At 35.5% G+C, this 21,515-nt stretch overlaps 1 protein-coding gene across 1 annotated transcript in view; it reads left to right on the top strand.

The window, feature by feature from the left end:
- Window positions 1-21,515, top strand: part of ZYG11A (zyg-11 family member A, cell cycle regulator) — a 55,392-nt gene that overhangs the window by 20,458 nt on the left and 13,419 nt on the right. Inside the window, 4 exon segments of the mRNA XM_010951784.3 lie at window positions 4,307-5,058; window positions 15,808-15,948; window positions 17,816-17,992; window positions 20,403-20,467. Coding sequence (XP_010950086.3) covers window positions 4,307-5,058; window positions 15,808-15,948; window positions 17,816-17,992; window positions 20,403-20,467 — 1,135 coding nt within the window.

The following is a 21,515-nucleotide window of genomic DNA, read 5'->3' as shown; positions in this document are numbered from 1 at the left end:
TATACCACATTTTCTTTATCCATTCATCTGTTGATGGACACTTAGTTTGTTTCCATATCTTAGCAGTAGTAAATAATGCTGTTACGAGCATTGGGTGCATGTATCTTTTCAAATTAGTGTTTTTTTGTTTTTTCAGATATATACTTAGGAATGGAATTGCTGGGTCATATGGTAGTTCTATTTTTAGTTTTTTGTGAAACTTCCATATTGTTTTCCTCAGTGGCTGTACCAGTTTACATTCCTACCAACAGTGTCAAAGGGTTCCCTGTTCTCTACATCTTTGCCAGCATTTGTTGCTTGTGTCCTTTTTGATGATGGCCATTCTGACAGGTGTGACGTGATATCTTATTGTGGTTTTGATTTGCATTTCTGTGATGATTAGCAATGTTGAGCATCTTTTCATGTGCCTGTTGGTCATCTGCATGTCCTCTTTAGAGAAAATGTCTGTTCAAGTCTTGTGCCCATTTTAAGATCGGTTTGTTTTTTTTTTTTGATATTGAGGTGATGAGCTGTTTGCATGTGCATTGTGGATGTTTTACTGATTGTAGATTGAAGGAGAGAGACCAACATATCGTTTTGCTCTGCCATATTGCTGATGGCACTCCCTCTGCTCTAATTCTTGTTTTTCTTCTGCTTACTTTTGATTTATTTTTCTTTTCTAGTTTCCTAAAGTAGGAACTTAGATTATTGATTCTTTTCTAATATATGCATTCAGTGCTACAACTTTCCCTCTAAGCACTGCCTGTACTGCATCCCACAGATATTGATAAATTTTCATTTTCATTTAGTTCAAAATATTTTAAAATTTCTCTTGAGATTTCTTCTTTGATTCATGTGTTGTTTAGAAGTCCATGTATTTTGGGATTTTCCAGTTATTTTGTTTTTTAAATAAACTGGTCATTTGTTCTGTGAAGTGTCCTATAATCTGGGTTTTGCCATTGTTTGACTCTGCTATGATTTGACACGTTCCTCTGATGCTTGTAATTCCTATAAGTTGGAAATTTAGAGGCTTACTCAGGTTCAGGTTTGATGCTTTTGGTAGTGCCCTATACTTCTTAAGGATGTTAATGATGTCTGGTGTCTGGTTGGTGTTTGGTTGGTTTTTTGGTTTTGGTGGCCATAGATTTACTTAGTCATTGCCTGCTTAGATTTATTAAATCATCAGGCGGTCTTGTAGGTCTGACTTAGTGTTTATTATTCTCAACCTTCCTGGCTTAGAGTACTTTGTTTTTCTGTTTTTTTAAATTTTATCCTTGATTACTGTTCCATAATTTCCTTTGTATGCTTCTGTTTTCCTGTATGTAACTTAAGTGTTTTGTGTTCCTTAAGGTTTTAGCTTGGGTACCCTTCTCACTTTGTACACTCCCTGGCTAATTTTCTTTGGTTTAGCTACCACTTCCCCAGAGTTTCCAGTGTGGACTTTATTCTAAGCTCCAGGATCACGTATCCAGGATGCCTCCTAGGTATCCTGTAATTCTTCTCTGGGCCACTGAATCATCGTATTCTTTTGGTTTTCTCCTACCTCAATGGCTGCTGCTTGTCTCTCCTTATCTAGCTTCACTGGAAAGGCAGTACAGATTAAAGGTTATGAGTTCTGGCTCTGGTGCCAGACTCTTTGGGTTTGCACACCATTTCCATGGGCCAGTTATTTAAGTTCCCTTGTGCCTCATCTCATCTGTGAAATGTTACTAATAATAAAACTGTCTACCTCATTGGGTTTTATGAGGATTTAGAGTTAATATATCTAAAATGTTTAGAACATTCAAGAACTGTTAGTTGTTATCATGACTATTATTTCTCATTCTATTATCTGACCTTAAACGTGGGTGCTTTTTGGTACCTGGTCCTTGTTTCTTTTCTTCTTACATTCCCATGTCATCCATTCCTGTGCTTTTAAATACTGTCTCCTTGCCTATTAATTCCAAATGTTTATGCTTCAGTCTTGTGGGTTTAAAATACATAGAATCTAGAAGACCTTGGCTGATTTTGTGGTGAGTCTTGAAGATAGAATAACTGCTCAGATCTGTGTTGAGTTGGTGAGGGCTGGATCTTTATACCTCCCAAAACAGTCTTTGGATGTGAGTCTCCATGGGAAAGGGGTGTGACCTTGGGTAAAGCAACTCTTTTCAGCTGATGCAGTCCCTATAGATGAGGGCTGTCAGTTGGTAGCATTCCCAGGGCTCTAGTAAGTCCTTTATTTCTAAAGGTGATCTGGTGTCACATCACAGCATCTGCTACACTCCATTTCCCCCCATCTTAAGTGGTTTGACCATCTACCTAGTTGTTCAGTGACTTAGGAGCCATTTTGCATTCCTCTTCCCTCTAACCTTGATTCTCCTGAAACATTTCCTACCTTCATAACACACATGTCAAACGTTCTTTTCCTCCTAGCTCCTGTCAGTGACACCTTCCTCGTCTCTCCTGGCCTCCCAAGTGGTCTCCTTACCTTTTGCCCCTCTCCAGGCTCTGCCACACAGCAGAGAACAGTCCTCTTATACCTTAATCAGATCTGTCCACACTTCTGTTGCTTTTTAAAGGCTTCTCCTTGTACTTAGGGTAAAATGCCAAATGTTTACCCTGGCCTGCAAGGTCTGACTCTTGCCTCTGTCTCTAACCTGTCAGATGCTGGTCTCCCCTTCACCACTATGCTTTCGCCATCCTGGTTCTCTCATTTCACAGAAAAAACCAAACTGTTTCCCATATCAGGTCTTTAGCTCTTTTCCTGCATCTGGAGTGACAGCTGCCTTTGCCTTCCATATCCTTTTGGTCTCAGCTTAAATGTCACCTCCTCAAACCTCACTGAGAGACAGAAGATTCTTGTCCTCCTCCTCCTCCTTTTCCTCACCCCTATATTATGTTCTTGTTTGTTTCCTTTAGAATACTTGCTACATTTTAAATGTTAGTAGTATTCGGCTTGTTCTATATTCTTTTGTATCTGTATTCTCCCTCTAGGATGTAAATAAACTCCATGATGGCTGGAGCCATGTCTGTCTCATTCACCATTCTCAGCATCTAGCATAGCACTTTGCACACCTTGAGCACTCAGTATTTGGTGAATAAATGTGTGAATGAATGTACTAAGTTCCTCCTCAAAGCCTTAAGTGTAGGGGTTCCTTTTTCCTGTCTTTGTAGCATAGCCCAGCTCAAACTGAGAACCTATGAGTCAGTTTATGCACCTTTTTCCTCAGTTCTTTTCCCCAGTTCATTTAGCTACCATGTTTTGTCAATTTAAACCTTCATATCTCATCATTAAAATCATTAATAATCTCTAATTCCTTTATATTATTACATAGTTGGTCTTTCTAAAAATGTAATTATGACTTCATTTTTTGCTTACAAATTTTGAGTTATTGTTTATAGGGTAAATGTCTGAGTTTCCTAGTTGTGTAGAAGTACCATCTGCCTTTTACCTTTTTCTCCATTCTCATTTCCATCCATGTCTCCCCTTGTACACTATGTTCTAGTAGCGCTGACCTACTTAGGGTCATCCTGAATAATCTGCTGTTCTGTGCCTCCATGTCTTTGGCGTGTTCTTCTACCCCTCACCTTCCTGGGAAAATGGATGTTTAGTCTTCAAAACCTTCCCCAAAGTTAACCTCATCTGTATTAATTCAATACCTGGTACGAATCATTATTGCATGTAATAACACTATTGTGTGTACAATATACTGTTGTCATTTATTTACGTGATGTGCAGACTGAATTCTTTGTGGTCACAGATGTCTAATTACCTTTTACCTTGTGTGCCTATTACTTAACACAGGATCTCACACAAAAAAGGTGCTCAGTAAATCTTTTCTATATGAAATCTAGTGTAACCCACTCATTTTACAGATGAGGAAAATGAAGTCTAGAGAGGTGACTTGTCAAAACCTATTTATAAATTTGGTTAAAAGTAATCATTAGTAGTACTATTTGTATATTTGTATACTATACTTACCTACTTCTTTTATTTTGTTCTTTTTTTCTGTGAATAAGGTTGCTATGGTTAAAACTGGGCTCTAGAGTCAAACTGGTTTTGATTCTTGATTCTGCCACACATTTTGACCTTGAGCAGGTTAACCTCTTTAAGCTTCAGTTTCCTCAACTGTAAGGTAGTAATAATAATAGTTGCTTTATAGTATTCTTGCAAAGACCAAATGAGATAATCTGAGTAAAGGGCTTAGAGCAATGCTTGGCACAGAGTAAGCAGTAAATGTAGTTATTATTGTTATTATTAGTATCTGTCAAAGTTCATTGGCTTATAATGCCTCCTGGGAAAGGCATGAGATTTAGTTGTTACAAGCTGGTTCTGGTTCTCTTATAGGCAAGCTGACTGACAGAACAGCGAGCATTTTCCAAGGCAACCAAATGAAACTGAAGCTGGTCAATATTCAGAAAGCTAAGATCTCTACAGCTGCATTCATAAAAGCCTTCTGCCATCACAAACTCATTGAACTGGACGCTACTGCAGTACATGCTGACCTCCCAATCCCAGACATCTTAAGTGGACTCTGCAGCAATAGCTGGATCCAGCAAAACCTCCGGTGTCTCCTGTTGGACTCAACAAGCATCCCTCGAGATTCAGGGCTGCTGTTCTTTGGTCAGCTCACTGGTCTTCGTGTTTTAAGTGTTTTCAATGTCTGTTTTCACAGTGAAGACCTGGTTAATGTTTCTCAGTTACCAAAACTGGAAAGCCTGGATATCTCTAATACTCTGGTCACTAACATCTCTGCACTCCTTACTTGTAAGGATCGACTCAAATCTCTCACAATGCATTATCTGAAATGCCTGACCATGACCAAACCACAGATTCTCGCAGTCATTAGAGAACTTAAATGTCTGCATCACCTTGATATTTCTGATCACAGGCAACTCAAGTCAGATCTAGCTTTTCACTTGCTACAGCAGCAGGATATTCTGCCTAATATTGTGTCACTGGACATTTCTGGGGGCATTTGCATCACTGATGGAGCTGTAGAACTGTTTATACAGCAGCGGCCTGCAATGCAATTTGTGGGACTACTGGCTACAGATGCTGGATATTCTGACTTCTTTTCTACAGAGCAAGGCTTGAGGGTTTGTTTTTACCTGAAATAAGTTTGTTTCATTTGTTCAGAACGTTATTAAACCTTTGTTGTGTATCAGAATCTGTACTAGGCATTAGAGTTACAAAGACAGATAAAAAATCCTTAAGGAGCTTAACAGTTAAGAATTGTGTAGCTACTGTGTGGTAGGTTGTGAAAATACAACCTTAAACAAGATAAAGTCCTAGCCTCCTCGTCTTCTAGTCTAGCTTGGTAATGATAAGCAGAGCCATTTATACTTTACTTCCTAGGTGCCAGATGTCATATTTTGCACACTATTTTATGCTTTAATCATCCCATTTTTCAGATGAGGACATGGAAGCTCAGGGAGGTTAAGCTACTTATCCACAGTCATAGAACTGTTACATGGTAGAACTGGGACTTGTATCCAAGTCTGTGACTCTAAAACTAGTGTTCTTCACCTCTGTTAACAGCTAGGTATAGTTAGTAAGGCAGGTGATCAATATGCCTAACACTGTTTTTGGTGAAGGTATGACAAAAAAACAATTTTTAAAAGCGCCTTAAGAAAATTTGCTAGGGTGTGTTTATAGCCTCTCATGGTGCTATTTTTAAAACAGCATATATTTAAATATTTATGTCCTAAAATATTTCTTTTTTAAAACAGTGGCTTTCTACCTCAGTTGTACATTCTGATCACTCTGGAAGTTTTAAAATATCCTGATGCTTGTGTCCCATGGTCCAGAGATTCTGCTTTAATTAGTCTGGGACTTGGCCTGGGCATCAAGATTTTGAAAACTCCGTAATTCTAACGTGCAGCCAAGGTTCAGAACCACTGCCTTAAAAGAACCCTTTAAAAAAATAATTAAATTATACTTATGTAATTCCTCCTAAAGTGTGAGAGTAAAGTGACTTGCAGTCATTAGTTGTTTTCACATTTTATTCTTTTGATTTGAAAATAGCAATGGTTGTATAATTCTAAAGTTCTTTTAACTTTCTAGCATCTTAATGAAGGTGGAAGCTACAAATAGATAATTTAAACTTTCAGATTAAATGTATATAGTAGAGAATTGTTTACCAGGAATGTACATCTAGGCCTATGTCAGATTAATGGCATATCATGTCACAGTGATCAGAAAACCACAGCAATTAAAAAAATATATTTTGACACATTAACTCATGGTATATACAGTAACATGGGAGAAGTGCTGGAATATTCTATAGAGAGATTATGCATGTAGTTAGGATACTATCAGAGTGGGGACCCCAAAAGAAAATGAGTTTTGTTTCAGTAAACTATACTTGTAAGTTTAGTTTATTTTGAAAAATTTAAATTATGCATTATATAATGTTGGATATAGTGGGAATGGAGAGGAGAGACCACAATCTTCCTGAAACCAAGAAACTCTAAAGATCTTAATTCAGACTTATGTGGAGTGTAAGGTATGGTGACTTTAAAAGGTATGTTTCAGAAAATCTTATATTTAAGTATCTCTCAAATTAGATGTAAAATATACCAAGTATTTTTGTTGCTTGTGCTGATTAAATTTTGCTTAAATTAAAAGGGATGAAATTAAGTGTTAGTGAAAACCTTCTAACACAACAAATATGTTATTTCTTCCACCCAAAGTTAGGATGGGCAACATGTATTTCAATCCCTTTAAAATGGATGGAGAAGGGCACCCACCTTTACTACTGAAAGCCATGTAACATTTTCATTTGCTAGGAAATCCTTGTTGATCCACTGATGGGGTGTAGTAAGAATCCCTTATGAAGATTCTTTTGTAATGGCATTTATAGGAAGCCAAGGAGAGAGAGGATGATGCACCAGCTGTCTGGTCTTCTGCTTGGTCTTACTGTGTCTTATCCTTTGGTTCTCTTTCAGCTCTTAGATCTGGATGATCATAAACTTTAAAAAATTTTTAGAATATATCCAGTGTTTAGATTCTTAGGAATGTGTAGCTCCTTGGGCCATTGATCTATATATAGTACTTGAAAATTTTTTTTGAAATAATTTTTAACTTGACAGATCACTAGTTTTAAACTTTTTGCCAATTTGTTTTATCATATCATATCCTGTCTACACACACACACACACACACACACACACACACACACACACACGAGTTTTTTTTCCTGAACCATTTGAGGGTAAGTTGCGTACATCATTCCCGTCTACCCCTTAATGTACTTTAGTTTGTATTTCCTAGAGCAAGGATAGTTTCCTTAATGATCACAATGCAGCTATCAAATTTCAGGAAATTTAATATGGAAGTAATACTTTTATATATATTTCCAGTGTTGATTATCCCAGTAATGCCCTTGATGAAATATCTGTCCTTTTAGTCCAGGATCATTTTTGCATTCAGTTGTCGTATTTCTTTATAATTTAAACCAGAAGGGTTCCTTAGTCCTTCCTGTCTTTTATTATATTGATATTTTTGAAGAATACAGAGCAGCTCTGTTTTGTTGGCTTTTTTGAAGAATGTTTCTCATTTTGGGGTTGTCTGATGTTCCTCATAATTACATTCAGGTTCTTCCTTCTCTGCCCGGAATACCACATAAGGAATGTTGTGTCCTTCTCAAGTGTATGACATCCTGAAGCACACAGTGTCCCTCATCAGTCATGTTAATTTTCATCACATGGTCAGAGTAATGTTCCGATACTAGATAAAATATCTAGGTATAGATAAAATATTATCTATATAATATTGTGTTGTTTCTATGCTACAAAGATAATCACTATTCTTCTTGCAATAATAAGTGATTTATAAGATATTCCAGGACTATACCAAAATCCTGGTCCTCATCAAACTATCTGATCTAGATTTAGAATCCTGTGATGATTCTTGCCTGAACCAAGCTTTACTGCAGTAGTTGCAAAGTGATGATTTTTCCAACTTCAGCTCTCCTTCTACACTTAGTAGTAGGCATTCTGTAAGGAAGAGCCCTTGCCTTCTCCATCTTACTTGTCTAATTTATCCTCCATTTGGACTCATTGATTCCTGTTGTTTTGGGTGGTTTATAATTCATAATGTTCTTAATAATTTCAATGCTCAATTTGCCACAAGTTGTCCAACAAGAGCTCCTTGAAAGTGGCTCCTGTGTCATTTTTTACATGCCCCCATATTGTTGTTGTTATTTTGATTACTTCTTTACTTACTTTACTTACATCTGGCACACTAAGATGTTCTGGGCTTCTTCCCTGTTTTCGCTTTTGAAATCAGACATTTCTCCCAGAAGCTCTGGTTCCTTTTACTAGGAAACCAATAGCTGTGTACTAAATGTGTTTTTAAGCCCTTCCGGCTAACAAAGCTAAGAAATATGTGAAATAAGTTTAAAAGTACCACTTCCAAATGTCCATCCTCACACCATTCTTTTTTGCCTTTTCATGTATTCTGTGTTTGTCTCTCTCTTTTCCACAATGAGAACCTTGGCTCCCAACAGCATCAGCATATTTGCATAATCCTACAACACATTTAGAAGTTTCAGAATTGCTGTATCTATACTACTTTGAAACACAAACCTATAAAGAAGAGTTCAAGATTTGTTTGCAGTTCTTTTCCTTTAAAAAATTTTGTTTTGTTTTGTTTGGTGGTTAGGTAATTAGATTTATTTATTTTTAATGGAGTTTCTGGGGATTGAACCAAGGACCTTATGCATGCTAAGCACCCACTCTACCACTGAGCTATACCCACCCCTCTTCTTTTTCTTCTTAACTAAAGGCATAGTCACAGTACTAAGCACAAGTATTTAGGTTTTTAAATTTCCTTATGCAGAAGGTAGCATAGCAGATATATTCTGTACTTTGCTTTTTTTACTTAGCAGTATGTCTCGGAGATCACCCTATGTCAGTTTATATTCCCATTTTGTGGTGGGGCAGTGGAGGTAAAATACATATAAAATAAAACTTATCTTACCATTTTAACTCTTTTAAAGTATATATAGTTCAGTGGTTTCAAATACCTTCATAATATTGTTCAGCCATCACCAGCATTCATCTCCATAACTTTTTTCATTTTGTAAAATTGAAATTCTATACTTATTAAATACTAACTCCCATTACCCCTTCTCCCTGGACCCTGGCAACTCCCATTCTACTTTTTGTTATTATGATTTTGACTACACTATAGGTAGAACCATATAGTAATTGTCTTTTTGTGACTGGCTCATTTCACTTAAAATAGTGTCCTCAGGGTTCATCCATGTTACGGCATACAACAGAATTTCTTTCCTTTTTCAGGTTGAATAATAGCCATCATGTATATGCCACATTTTACTTATCCATTTATTAATGATGGTCATTTGGAATACTTCTATGTTTTGGCTATTATGAATAACATTGCTATGAACATGGGTATACAAATACCTCTTTGAGACCCTACTTTTAATTCTTTTGGTATATACCCAGAAGTGGAATTGCTGGATCATATGGTAATTCTGTTAATTTTTTGAGACACTTCCATACTGTTTTCTACAGCATTTCCACCAACAGTGCACAGATGTTCCAATTTCTTCACGTACTTGCGAACGCTTTTTTCCCCCCAATAATGGCCATCCTAATGGTGTGAGGTGGTATCTCACTGAAGTTTTGATTTACATTTCTATACTGATTGGTGATATTGAACATCTTTTCTGGAGCTTGTTGACCACTGGTTTATTTTTGAAGAAATGTCTGTTGAAGTCTTTTGCTTATTTTTTGAATCAGGTTGGTTGTTTATTTGTTTGTTTTGTTGTTGTTGTTGACTTACAGGAGTTCTCTATATATTCTGGATATTAATTCCTCATCAGATATCTGATTGTGAATATTTTCTCCCATTCTGTGGGTTGTCTTTTTTCATGAAGTCCAGTTTGTCTGTGTTTCTTTTGTCGCCTGTACCTTTGGTGTCATATCCAAGAAATCATTGCTGAATCCAATGTTGTGAAGCTTTTGCCCCATGTTTCCTTGCAAGAATTTTACAGTTTTAGGTCTTAAATTTAGGTCTTTGATCCATTTTGATCTGATTTTTGTATATGGTTTTATGTCAGGTTCCATAACTTTATTCTTTTGCATGTGGATATCTAGTTTTCTCAGCACTACTTCTTTGAAAAGACTGTCCCTTCCCCACCAAAATGCCTTAGTACCCTTGTCAAAAATCGCTTGCCTGAATATATGAAGGGTTATTTGGGGGCTTTCTATCTTATTCCATTGGTCTGTACGTCTGTCTTTATGCTGATGCAGCAGTGTTTTGATTATTGTAGCTTTGTAGAAAGTTTTGAAATCAGGACATGTGAATCCCTTGGGATTCCATATAAATTTAGAATGTGTTTTTGTATTTCTGCCAAAAAGGTCATTGGAAGCTTGTAGGGATTGCACTGAATGTATAGATCACTCTGGGTAGTATTGACATTTTAAGATTTCTAATCCATGAACAAGTGATACTGTTTCCATTTATTTATGTCTTTAATTTCTTTTGGCAGTGTTTTGTAGTTTTCATTGTGTAAGTCTTTCACCTCCTTGGCTAATTTCTAAGTACTTTGTTGTATTATTGTAAATAGAGTTGTTTTCATAATTTCTTTTTCAGATTGTTCATTGTTACTGTATAGAAATGCAGCTGATTTTTATGTGTGTCTTGTAACTTTGCCGAAGTCATTTATTAGCTCTAATGGGTGAGATTTTTGGTTTTTGTGGTTTTTCTTGGTGGAATCTTTAGAGTTTTCTACATATATAGATTATATAATCTGCAAACAGATAATTTTACTTCCTTTTCAATTTGGATGCCTCTTATTTCTTTTTCTTGCCTAATTGCTCTGTTTAGAACTTTCATTGCTGTGTTCAACAGAAGTTATTAAAGTGGGTGTCCTTGTCTTGTTCCTCATCTTAAAAGTGATCAGTCTCTCACCATTGAGTATGATATTCACTGTGGATTTTTCATACATGGCTTTTATTAAATTGAGGTAGTTTCCTTTTATTCCCAGTTTGTTGAGTGTTTTGCCAAGAAAGGGTGTTGAATTTCTTCAAATGCTTTTTCTGCATTAAATGAGATGATCATGTGTTCCCCTCCTTCCTTCTGCTAATGTGGTATATATAGTACATTAATTTTCATATGTTAAACCATTCTTGCATTCCAGGAATACATCCCACTTGGCCATGGTATACAATTCTTTTAATATGCTGCTGAATTTAGTTTGTCCTTATTTTGTTGAGGATTTTTAAATCTCTGTTTATAAGGAGTCTTAATCTCTAGTTTCCTTTTCTTGTAGTGTCTTTGTCTGGATTTGGTATCAGGGTAATGTGGGCCTCATAGAATGAGTCAAGAGTGTGTTCCTTCTCCAGTTTTTGTTAAATTTTGAGAAGGATTGGTATTAATTCTTCCTTAAATATTTGGTAGAATTTACTAGTGAACCAACCGGGTCTTTGTTGGGAGATTTTTGATTATTGATCCAAATTTCTTACTAGTTACAGGTCTATTTAAATTTTCTATTTCTTCATGATGTAGTCTTATTAGATCTTGTATATATAGAAATTTGCCCATTTCATCTAGGTTTTCCAGTTTTTTGGGGTATAGTTGTCCATAGTACTCTCTTGTAATCCTGTTTTTGTTTTTTTTCTGTTGAATTGGTAGTAATGTCCTGACTTTCCTTTCAGATTTTTGTATTTTGAGCCCTTTTTTTCTTAGTCTCTTTTCTTCCTAGTCCATCCATTTGTCAGTTTTGTTGGTTTGTTCAAAGAATCAACTCTTGGTTTCAATAATTTTTAAAATTATTTTTCTATTCTCTATTTCATTGATCTCTGCTTTAACAAGTATTATTTCCATCCTTCTGCCAGCTTTTGGTTTAGCTTGTTTAATCCATTCACATTTAAAGTAATTACTGATGAGAAGGAACTCTTCTCATTTTGTTCTTTGGTTTCTATATGCTTTATAGCTTTTTTTTTTTTTTTGTCTCTTATTTCCTGCATTACTGTTTTCTTTGTTCAGCTGATTTTTTTTTTGATAGTTTAAATTCCTTTCTCATTTCCTTTTGTGTATATTCTATAGCTATTTTCTTTGTGGTTACCATGAGGATTACATTTAACATCATAAAGTTATAACACTCTTATGTAAATTTATACTAGCTTAATTTCAATAACATAAAAACTATTCCTTTACATCTCTGTCCCAATGTCTTTTAATTGATGATGCCCCCAAGTTACATCTTTATACATTGTCTGCCCCAAAGCATAAAATAAAAATGATTTTTAATGTGTTCTTCTCTTAAGTTGTGTAGAAAATAAAATTTGGAGTTATAACCCAAAGTAACAGCACTAACTTTTTAAAATTTTGATTTAATTTAAAAAATCTATTTTATTTTTGTTATTGGGGGGGGGGTAGGTTTATTTATTTATTTATTTTTAGCGGAAATACCTAGAATTGAACTCAGGACTTTGTGCATTCTAAGCATGTGCTCTAGCACTTGAGCTATATCCTCCCCCCAGCACTAGCTTTTAGATTAATACTTTTTAAAAAGGATTTCTTTCTTAAATCATGTAGAAAACAAAAAAGTAGAGTTACAGGCTAAAAAATGTCACTAGCTTTTGTAATTGCCCTTGTATTTATGTCTGTTGAGAGCTTTATTTCTTCACATGGCTTCTTGTTACTGCCTCATGTTCCTTCATTTCACCCTGCAGGACACCCTTGAGCATTTTCACAAGCCAAGTTTAGTGGTAATGAACTTTCTCAGATTTCGTTCGTATAGAAATGTCTCTCTCCTCACTTTTGAAGAACGGTTTTGCCAGATACAGGATTCTTGGTTGACAATGTTTTTCTTGTAACACTGTGAATATATCAGCCCACTGTCTTTTGGAACTTTTTTTTTTTTAATGGAGATACTGGATTGAACCCAGGACCTCATGCATGCTAAGCATATGCTCTACCACTGAGCTATTACCCACCCCCACTGTCTTCTGACTTCCAAAGCTGATGAGAAATCTGCAGATAATCTTATTGAGGATTCTTTGTATGTGATGATTTGCTTCTCTGTTGCTTCTTTCGAAGGTCTATATTTGACCTTTGAGAGTTTGATGATAATGTGTCTTGCTGTGAGTGTTCTTGAGTTCATCTTGCTTGGAGTTCCGTGAGTTCCTTGGAAGTTTGTATTCATGTCTTTCACCAAATTTGGAGACTTTGCATCTATTCCCCACCCCTCCCAATATCCTCTGCCACTTTAATTGTCTTCTGGGACTTCTAAAGTGTATATGTTTATCTGTTTAATGGTATCCCACAGGTTCCTTAGGGTCTGTTAATTTTTTTCAGTCTTTCTGCTTTCTGTTCCTCTGACACAGTTTCCAGCATCCTATCTTCAAGTGTATTGATTCTTTCATCTTCCTGCCCCAACCTGTCTTGAATCCCTTTAGTGATTTCTTTTTAAAATTTCAATTATTGTACTTTTCAGCTTCAGAATTTCCTTTTGATTCTTTTTTAGTTTTTTTAGTCTCCATTGAGTTTTCTCTTGTTAATACATCATTTTCTTGACTTTAACCTACATTTTTCCTTTAGTTCGTAGAACATCTTTAGGTTGGTTGTTTTGAAGTCTGTCTTGTAGACCTGCTATCAGGTCTTTTACAGGGACAGTTTCTTTCGATTTTTCTTTTTTTCCTTTTGAATGGACCATACTTTCTATTTCTTTGTATGCTTTGTGATTTTCTTGTTGAAAACTGGACATATAAAACTAATAATATGGTAACTCTGGAAATCAGATTCTCTCTCTTCCCTAGGGTTTGAAGTTTTTGGTTTTTGGATCTGTGTCAAGAATCAGCCCAAAGTATAAACTGTAAGGCTTTTTAGGTCTTTTTTGAGCCTTTTCCTGGGCATATGCAGTCACTTAGGAATTTTCTTTGTATATACATTTGTTTTGAATGTCTTAGTCATCAACCTCTGTCTCCTAAAAGGGGGAAAAGAAAAACAAAGGGGAGGGGCACTAGCCCTTTAAATCCCCTGGAAGTTACTTTAGCTGATGGGACAGGTGCTTTGAACAGTTGACAAGGGGGTGCAACACAGTGGCTGTCCCCTCTTTGTACCTGTTGTCAGAAGCAGCAATTGGGGATCAGAGCACAGATCCATGATATTTGAGGACAGAGTCCAGGACTCCCACAAGCTAAGTGTGGGCAGATCTAGGAACACGTACTGGTGGTTGCAGGTAGGAGGGCATGAACAGCTGTTACTGTGGTAAGAGGTGAAATTGATGGAAATGAACCATAGTTTACTGCCCAAACTTTCCTCTGGAAGTTGTAAGTGTGGTTATTAAATCCTTTGTTTACCCTTTTCTTTCCTTATTCTTGAAAATGCTTCTCCACTGTTACATTTCTCTGTATTTTGCTTGTTAAGTCAGATGACCATCTAATGCTCTAATTTGTTTGATCTTTTTATGTGGAGTCCCTGAAGATTTTTTTATGTACCTTTAAATTTAATACTTATACTGTGATATGTGTCAGACTTGATCTGGGTCAGTTTTCCCAGATACTTGGTAGGTTCTTTCAGTGTGTTGATTTAGGTCTTTTTTGATTTCTGGAAAGTTTTCCTTGATAGTAGTTTTAAATATTCATTTTCCCACCCAGGAACTTCACGTATATGTGTGTTGGATCTTCTTTGTCTTTTTTCTATATCAGCACTCAATCTTAGATTTTTTTTTTTTTTACTTCTTTCTTTTAAAAAATTTCCGCCTCTTGTTTCTTGCATTTCTTCCTCTTAATAAAATTTTATTCAACTCTATTCTTCCTTCGATGCTTTGTAACTTGGTTTTGATATGATTTTGTCTTTTTCTTTCCCAAGTTTAATGAACCCTTGTTTCATCTTTTCGTTGGAGGTATTTTTTCATATCCCAAAATGTTTATTAAGAATATTTAATTCACTTTAAAGTGTTACATTTTTCTTCTGATTTGTTGTTGTTTATTGGATGGGTTTTTCTCAGCTTTAAAGTGTGGGTTTGCTTTTTTTTTTTTTTTAAAAATTCTTTAACAGTAGCTGTATGTGGAATTGGTTTGAATCTTCTTATTTCTTGGCATTTAATTGACAGGGTTCCTAATTCAAAAGCACTCTTCTGTCAATTTAGTGATGTGATGTTTCTTCAGTGGGTGATAATGTTACTGCTGGTCATGGTAGAGAGGAGAAGGGTTGTTTTTCTTTTCATTTTGTAAGATTCTGAATTTTACTTCTTTATTTTATTCTTTTTCTTCACCACCCAGGAATGCTGAAAACTGGGTCATATCTAGTTTTATCTAGGGTACCATTATCCTTCTGACTCAAAGTCTATATATAGACTTTTTGAAATTATTACTTCAGTGGTAGCAAGGGAGAATTATATTAAATAAATAATAACTAAATAAATTAGTACTATAAAAGGTCAACTCCTTTTTTATTTTAGTTATTTTATGTGGGTTTTTCCTGTCTTTATTGTCTAATTTATCCTGTATGAGTATGTAGAAGACATGTACTCATGGTTATTGGTTGCTGAAACATTTATATGCTATTCATTGTTCAGTTGAGGTCTCAGCTGTAATATAGTTGTAGAGAGATGGTATGAATTTTGCCCTACTGCTTTAATTGGTTTGTTACATTTAGCAGCGTCTATCACTTCTCTGGACCCATCTGTAAAGATGAGGTTGAGGAGAACATTTACCTATCAGAATTATGATTGAATGAGATCAACTTTGTAAGGTTCCTGAAACATTTAATCAAATATTTATTGTTTCAAATACTCAAGGTCCCTAAAAGCCTGTGCTTGAAGAGGAATGGTGAATCCTATTGGTAACATCTTTGCTTTCCAGGTTGCTGGAGGAGCCAATATGACTCAGATTTCAGAAGCACTGAACCGGTATAGGAATAGGTCATGTTTTATGAAGGAAGCCCTCTACAGGCTCTTCACAGAGACATTTTCAATGCAGGTAACCATGCCTGCTATATTAAAGGTAACTACACCTCAAAAATGTAGTTTTTATTATCACTTTTACTTGGTTCAATTAAAGTTGTTCACCAAACACACTGAATACAGTAACTTATATGCCTTATTCTACTTTGAGTCAAAGTGCCCTCATAGAGAAAGGAAACAATGTTAGATTTAAACTGACAGATTATCTCTTGTTTTGAGCATCAGAATCCATTTGAATCATCAAAATTATTGGATTTGGTCTTAGAAGACGATTATAGAACCATTGCACTATTTTGCCTAAAACAGTACTTAATGTATAAACATGAATTCACTTTGCCCTAAACATTGTTTTTTATTTATTCATTTGTTTACTCTTTAAAAATCTTAAATATAATTTTCTGAAAGAAAACACAACAGTATCTCCAATAAGAATGTAACAAAATAACAATAATTGAAGATAGCCAAATCTATCATTTTAAAATATTTTGTAAATAAAGTAAAATTACCAGTATCAATAGGGCCATATTTTTCTTTGGTTTATAGAAGGATGAATTTATATTAAATGTAATTGGCAGTATTAAGTGGTTTGGGAAAGAAAACTGCAGTTTTTTAAAATTAAATGGAACTAACATAAAAATGAAGAGTCTTAAAGTCACCTTGTTCTTATTATTTGTAATTCTTTGCAGTTCCATAAAAAGAGGGCTATTTCTGCACTCATAGGAGATTAGATATAGTCATACTTAAAAGCAGTATTTTATAAAGGAAACAGCTCTGGATCTTTGTTTCCCATCTGTAATGAGGAGATTAAATTGCATGTTCTAAAATTCCTTTTCATATCTATGATTGTATGATTTTTTTAACTTAAACACCATCATGTTTCTTTTGCTTTCTACATGTTTACATTGCCGATGATGGAGGTCTATTGAAATCCTAAGAGCAGTTGAGCAATATAGAAAAAAGGCATTTTCCATATTAGAAGTATATTCTAGGTCTGATTTCACACTGCTGTCAAAGTGAGGGGCTCTGGTGTCTCAAAACCATGGTTCATGCGTATATCAGCAGACTGGTCTCTGAGGTGAGATGGGACTATTAAATGAAATGGATCACGTCCCTAAATATTAGAGCAGGTGTGGTCTAAGTCTAGTACAACATCTTCATTTTACATTTGTTTCTAGGTTTTACAGTCTGTCTTCTACTTACCTTTCTAATGTTAGGTTTTACCGCTTTTCAGATTCTTCCAGATTCAAATTTCTTCCTCCTTTCTTGGTGGATTCATCCCATCTGTTTGTCCACCCTGTGTTTCTCCTTGTCACATTTCCCTTCCCTAGGAATTCCTTCTCCATTTTACTCCTACCTCTATCTCCTGTCCAAATCCTGAGAACTTGCCTAAATGTGCTTTGTGTGAAGTCTTTGGCTTCTGTATCAGAAATGATTGCTCCCTGCATAGCTATTTGGCATAGTACTTTTTTTATACCTCTTTTATGGTGCTTTTTTTTTTTATGGTGCTTTTTTTCACGTCCCTAACAATGTTATTTTTTCCATAGCTTATTTCTTTCACAGGGTTTTATGCTAAGGGATAGGGTGTAAGTGATCCATGTTGTGTTCCCTGTAGTGCTTATCAGAATGCCTTAGATAGAGGGAGGCTCAATAGATGATTTTGAAATCACAGATGAGGAAACAGAGGTCCAGAGAAAGGAAGTGACTTGCCTAAAGTCACACAGCTAGTTAATGTCTGCATTTGGATTGGAAGGTATTGCTGATGTCCTAAAAAATAAGTGCTGAGGGTGGGGGATATCTATTAACTTTTTGTCCTGAGGAGCAAATATTTTTGGCAACTAAGACAAAAACAGGAGTGTATAAAGAATGCTAATGTTGTCATATGCCACTAAAAACAAGTTTATCTTCAGCTTGTGGCTATAGGAATGCGGAATCATCCATTGGATTTTCCAGTACAGTTCACAGCCAGTGCTTGCGCCCTCAACTTAACACGCCAGGGCCTGGCCAAGGGGATGCCTGTTCGTCTGCTGTCAGAGGTTACCTGTCTACTTTTCAAGGCTCTGAAAAATTTTCCCCATTACCAGCAGGTAATTTGAATTGAATATTTGTGCTTCTTACTTCAGGACAAATATATGAAAAGTAGGTATTATTTAGTTCTGATTTTTCATCCTATCCAAGAGAAAGAGAGAGACTAGAAAAGGAATTCATATTTGTTACAGAAAAAATAAGAAATAAAATATATATAAGAATTAGGGTTAACCTACTTCAAAAAGATACCTGCACCCCAGTGTTCATAGCAGCACTATTTACAATAGCCAAGACATGGAAACAGCCTAAATGTCAATCAACAGATGATTGGATAAAGAAGATGTGGTATATTTATACAATGGAATACTATTCAGCCATAAAAAGACAACATAATGCCATTTGCAGCAACATGGATGTTCCTGGAGAATGTCATTCTAAGTGAAGTAAGCCAGAAAGAGAAAGAAAAATACCATATGAGATTGCTCATATATAGAATCTAAAAAAAAAAAAAAAAAAAAAAAAAGAACATAAATACAAAACAGAAAGAGACTCAGACATAGAATACAAACTTGTGGTTGCCAAGGGGGAGAGGGGGTGGGAAGGAATAGACTGGGACTTCAAAATTTGTAGATACTGACAGGCATATGTAGAAAAGACAAACAAGATTATACTGTATAGCACAGGGAAATATATACAAGATCTTGTGGTAGCTCACAGCGAAAAAAATGTGACAATGAATATATGTATGTTCATGTATAACTGAAAAATTGTGCTCTACACTGGAATTTGACACAACATTGTAAAATGACTATAACTCAATAAAAGTTAAAAAAAAAAGGAAAAGAAATAAATTAGAATTCATCAAAATTAAAAGCTTCTGCTCAAACATACACACAGACATTAAAAAATGAAAAGGTAAGCCAGGGGCTGGGGAAAATGTTTATTTCATAAATATGACACAGGACTTTTACCCAGAATATAAAGAATTCTTAACTCAGTAGCATAAGACAAAAATGCCAGTTTTTTAAAAAAGCAAAAGATTTGAACAGATACTTCACCAAAGATATGCAGATGACAAATGAGCACATGAAAAGATACTCAGTGTCTTTGTTTATCAGGGAGATGCAAATTAAAGGCATACTTGGATACCACTGCACACCTAGATACCACTACGTACCCCCTAGATTGGTTGAAATTTTTAAAATGGCAATATCAAGTATTGACAAGGGTGTAGATCAACTGAAGTTCTCATGTGTTGATGTTAACAGTGTAAAATGATACAACCACCAGTTCAGCAGTCTGATAATTTCTTTAAAAGTTGGACATACAGCTTTCATATTACCCAGTCATTTCACTCCTGGAGAAGTGAAATCATGTAACCATATTAAGACTTATACACAAATGTTCATAATATCTTTATTCATAGCCTCCCTGATCTGAAAACTTCCCAAATGTCCAGCAACAGATGAACAAATTGTTTTATATTCATATAAGAAAATGCTTCTTGGTGATAAGAAGGAATGAAGTACTGATACGTGCAACATGGATGAATCTCAAAAACATTATATGCTAAGCAAAATAAGCCAGACATAAAAGAGTAGATACTGTATAATTTTATTTCTGTGAAACCTTAGAAAAGAGTAATCTATAATGCTGTAGTTTTCTTGGGCTGGGATTTGCAAGGTTGGGATTGATTGGAAGAGGGAACAGTGGAACTGTTTCCTCTGTTAAAAGAATCTGTATTTCCACTTTCTCTTGAAAAGTTGGATAATCCTTCTCAATTAAATCTTAATTCCTGCATGGCAATCATCATTTGGAGTTGAGTAACAGCCGCCCCTGTAAAAGGCCATAAATTCTCCAGTTTGTGGCAATTCCTACCACTGCCCCATTGTTTTACACTCAGCCTTCTTCACTTGTTTATGTTACTGCTTAGTTTTTATTGGCATTTCAGATTTGCTACCCCTGCCTCAAACACTATACTGCTGTCATACTGGCCTACTCATGGCATTTCGAAGAGAAGTTACATTTTTCTATTCCTATGGCTTTCCCAGGAGGCCTTTTCTCTTTGTTTCCTACGTGTAAAGGCCTAGTTCACCCCCTAGCAATCGTAGCTAGAAAGTAGAAGCTGTATCACAAAGTTAGCTATTAGTTCTAGGAAGGACATTTGTCTTTCAGTAGATGGGCAAGGCTTCTGGTAATTAATTTGGACTGACACACAGGCAGGCAGCGTTCCAGGGGTTAAGGGGTAAGGTAGACTGTCTCTTTGCCAAAAAAAGAAAAAGATTGTTCTTTAGGCAAAGGTGAATGTTACAGAGTTTAATAAGATTAAATGAAGAACTTGGAGAGGGTCAGGTACACATTGAGCTCTCAATAAGAAATGCTTATTGATAGCACCTTCCAAATGCTTAAAACCTTTATTTAGAATGAGTATACATTTGCTCAGAATTGTTTTCCTTTATTTCCTTAAAGTTACAGAAGAACTGTCTTCTCTCCTTAACCAATTCCAGGATTCTTGTGGATGTTCCATTTGACAGGCAAGTATAAAATTTAACTATCTGATTTTGGGGTGTTGATCACTGTTACTCTGAGCATTGTTGTCTTTTGGTTATTAGCCTAGCAAGAGTCTAATTAAGACTGGGATAAGGTGTTTAGGCAGAATGTTCTGTTGAGCTTCTTCCAAGAAGTGTTTAGAAGTACTGTACTTACAAATGTCTACCAAGTGTAATTCCATTTCAGGTCAGTGGGGGTGGGAGGAACATGGGCTCCAGAGAGTCAAACATCGAATCAAGTTCTAGCTGTTCCATTATCTTTGCATTAGTTTCCTCATCTGCAAAATAGTAACTCTTAATGAAGATTGGATATGATAATGTTTATAAGGTACTTGTCACAGTGCCTAGCTTAGACCTATAAGCTGTTCTAAATATTAGCTATTCTTTTTATTATTATTTTACTGATAGTAATTTTAAAAATCATCATCATAGACTCCAGAGTGATTCCTCTTGAGGCTGTTATAATCTCTCAGATTTGTGAGTTCAAAAACATAGTTGCTGCCAACAGGAAAATTAAGCACAGTTTGACATGAACAAAGCCTATATCATTTGTGGATGCAGGGTTGTAGGCTAAGCCATTCTCAAATCTAATTAAAGTGTGTACTTAAAATGGGAATTGACTTTTAAAAATAGAGTAGGGAAAGTGGTCTTCCTCATTTAAAAAAAAAAAAAGAAATCTGTATTTCCCCTTTCTCTTGATGAATTGGAAGATCTTTCTCAAGTCAGTCTTCATTCCTGTATGGCAATCACCAGTTGGAGCTGAGGAACAACTGCGCCTATAAAAGGGCATGAGTTCTGTCTGCTTAGTGATTTGTTTCCTGTGGCATTTTAGCAATATCTACAATTCAGATTATCAATTATTACCTCTTGAGGAACTTATTTCCTTTTTCAGTCCCATCATAGTAGAAATCAAATGCTAAAAAATAAATCTTTCTTGAATCTGTCCATCTTTCTTTGAATCTTGGGCATTTTGCTCACATTCTTTTTTGCACATTGTCCTTTTCCTCTTCTGATCTTTTTACCAAGTGCTCTT

The sequence above is a fragment of the Camelus bactrianus genome, chromosome 13 (assembly GCF_048773025.1).
Source record: "Camelus bactrianus isolate YW-2024 breed Bactrian camel chromosome 13, ASM4877302v1, whole genome shotgun sequence".
Taxonomy (NCBI): domain Eukaryota; kingdom Metazoa; phylum Chordata; class Mammalia; order Artiodactyla; family Camelidae; genus Camelus; species Camelus bactrianus.
The sequence above is the reverse complement of the archived record's forward strand: the minus strand, read 5'-3'. Positions and strand labels throughout refer to the sequence as shown.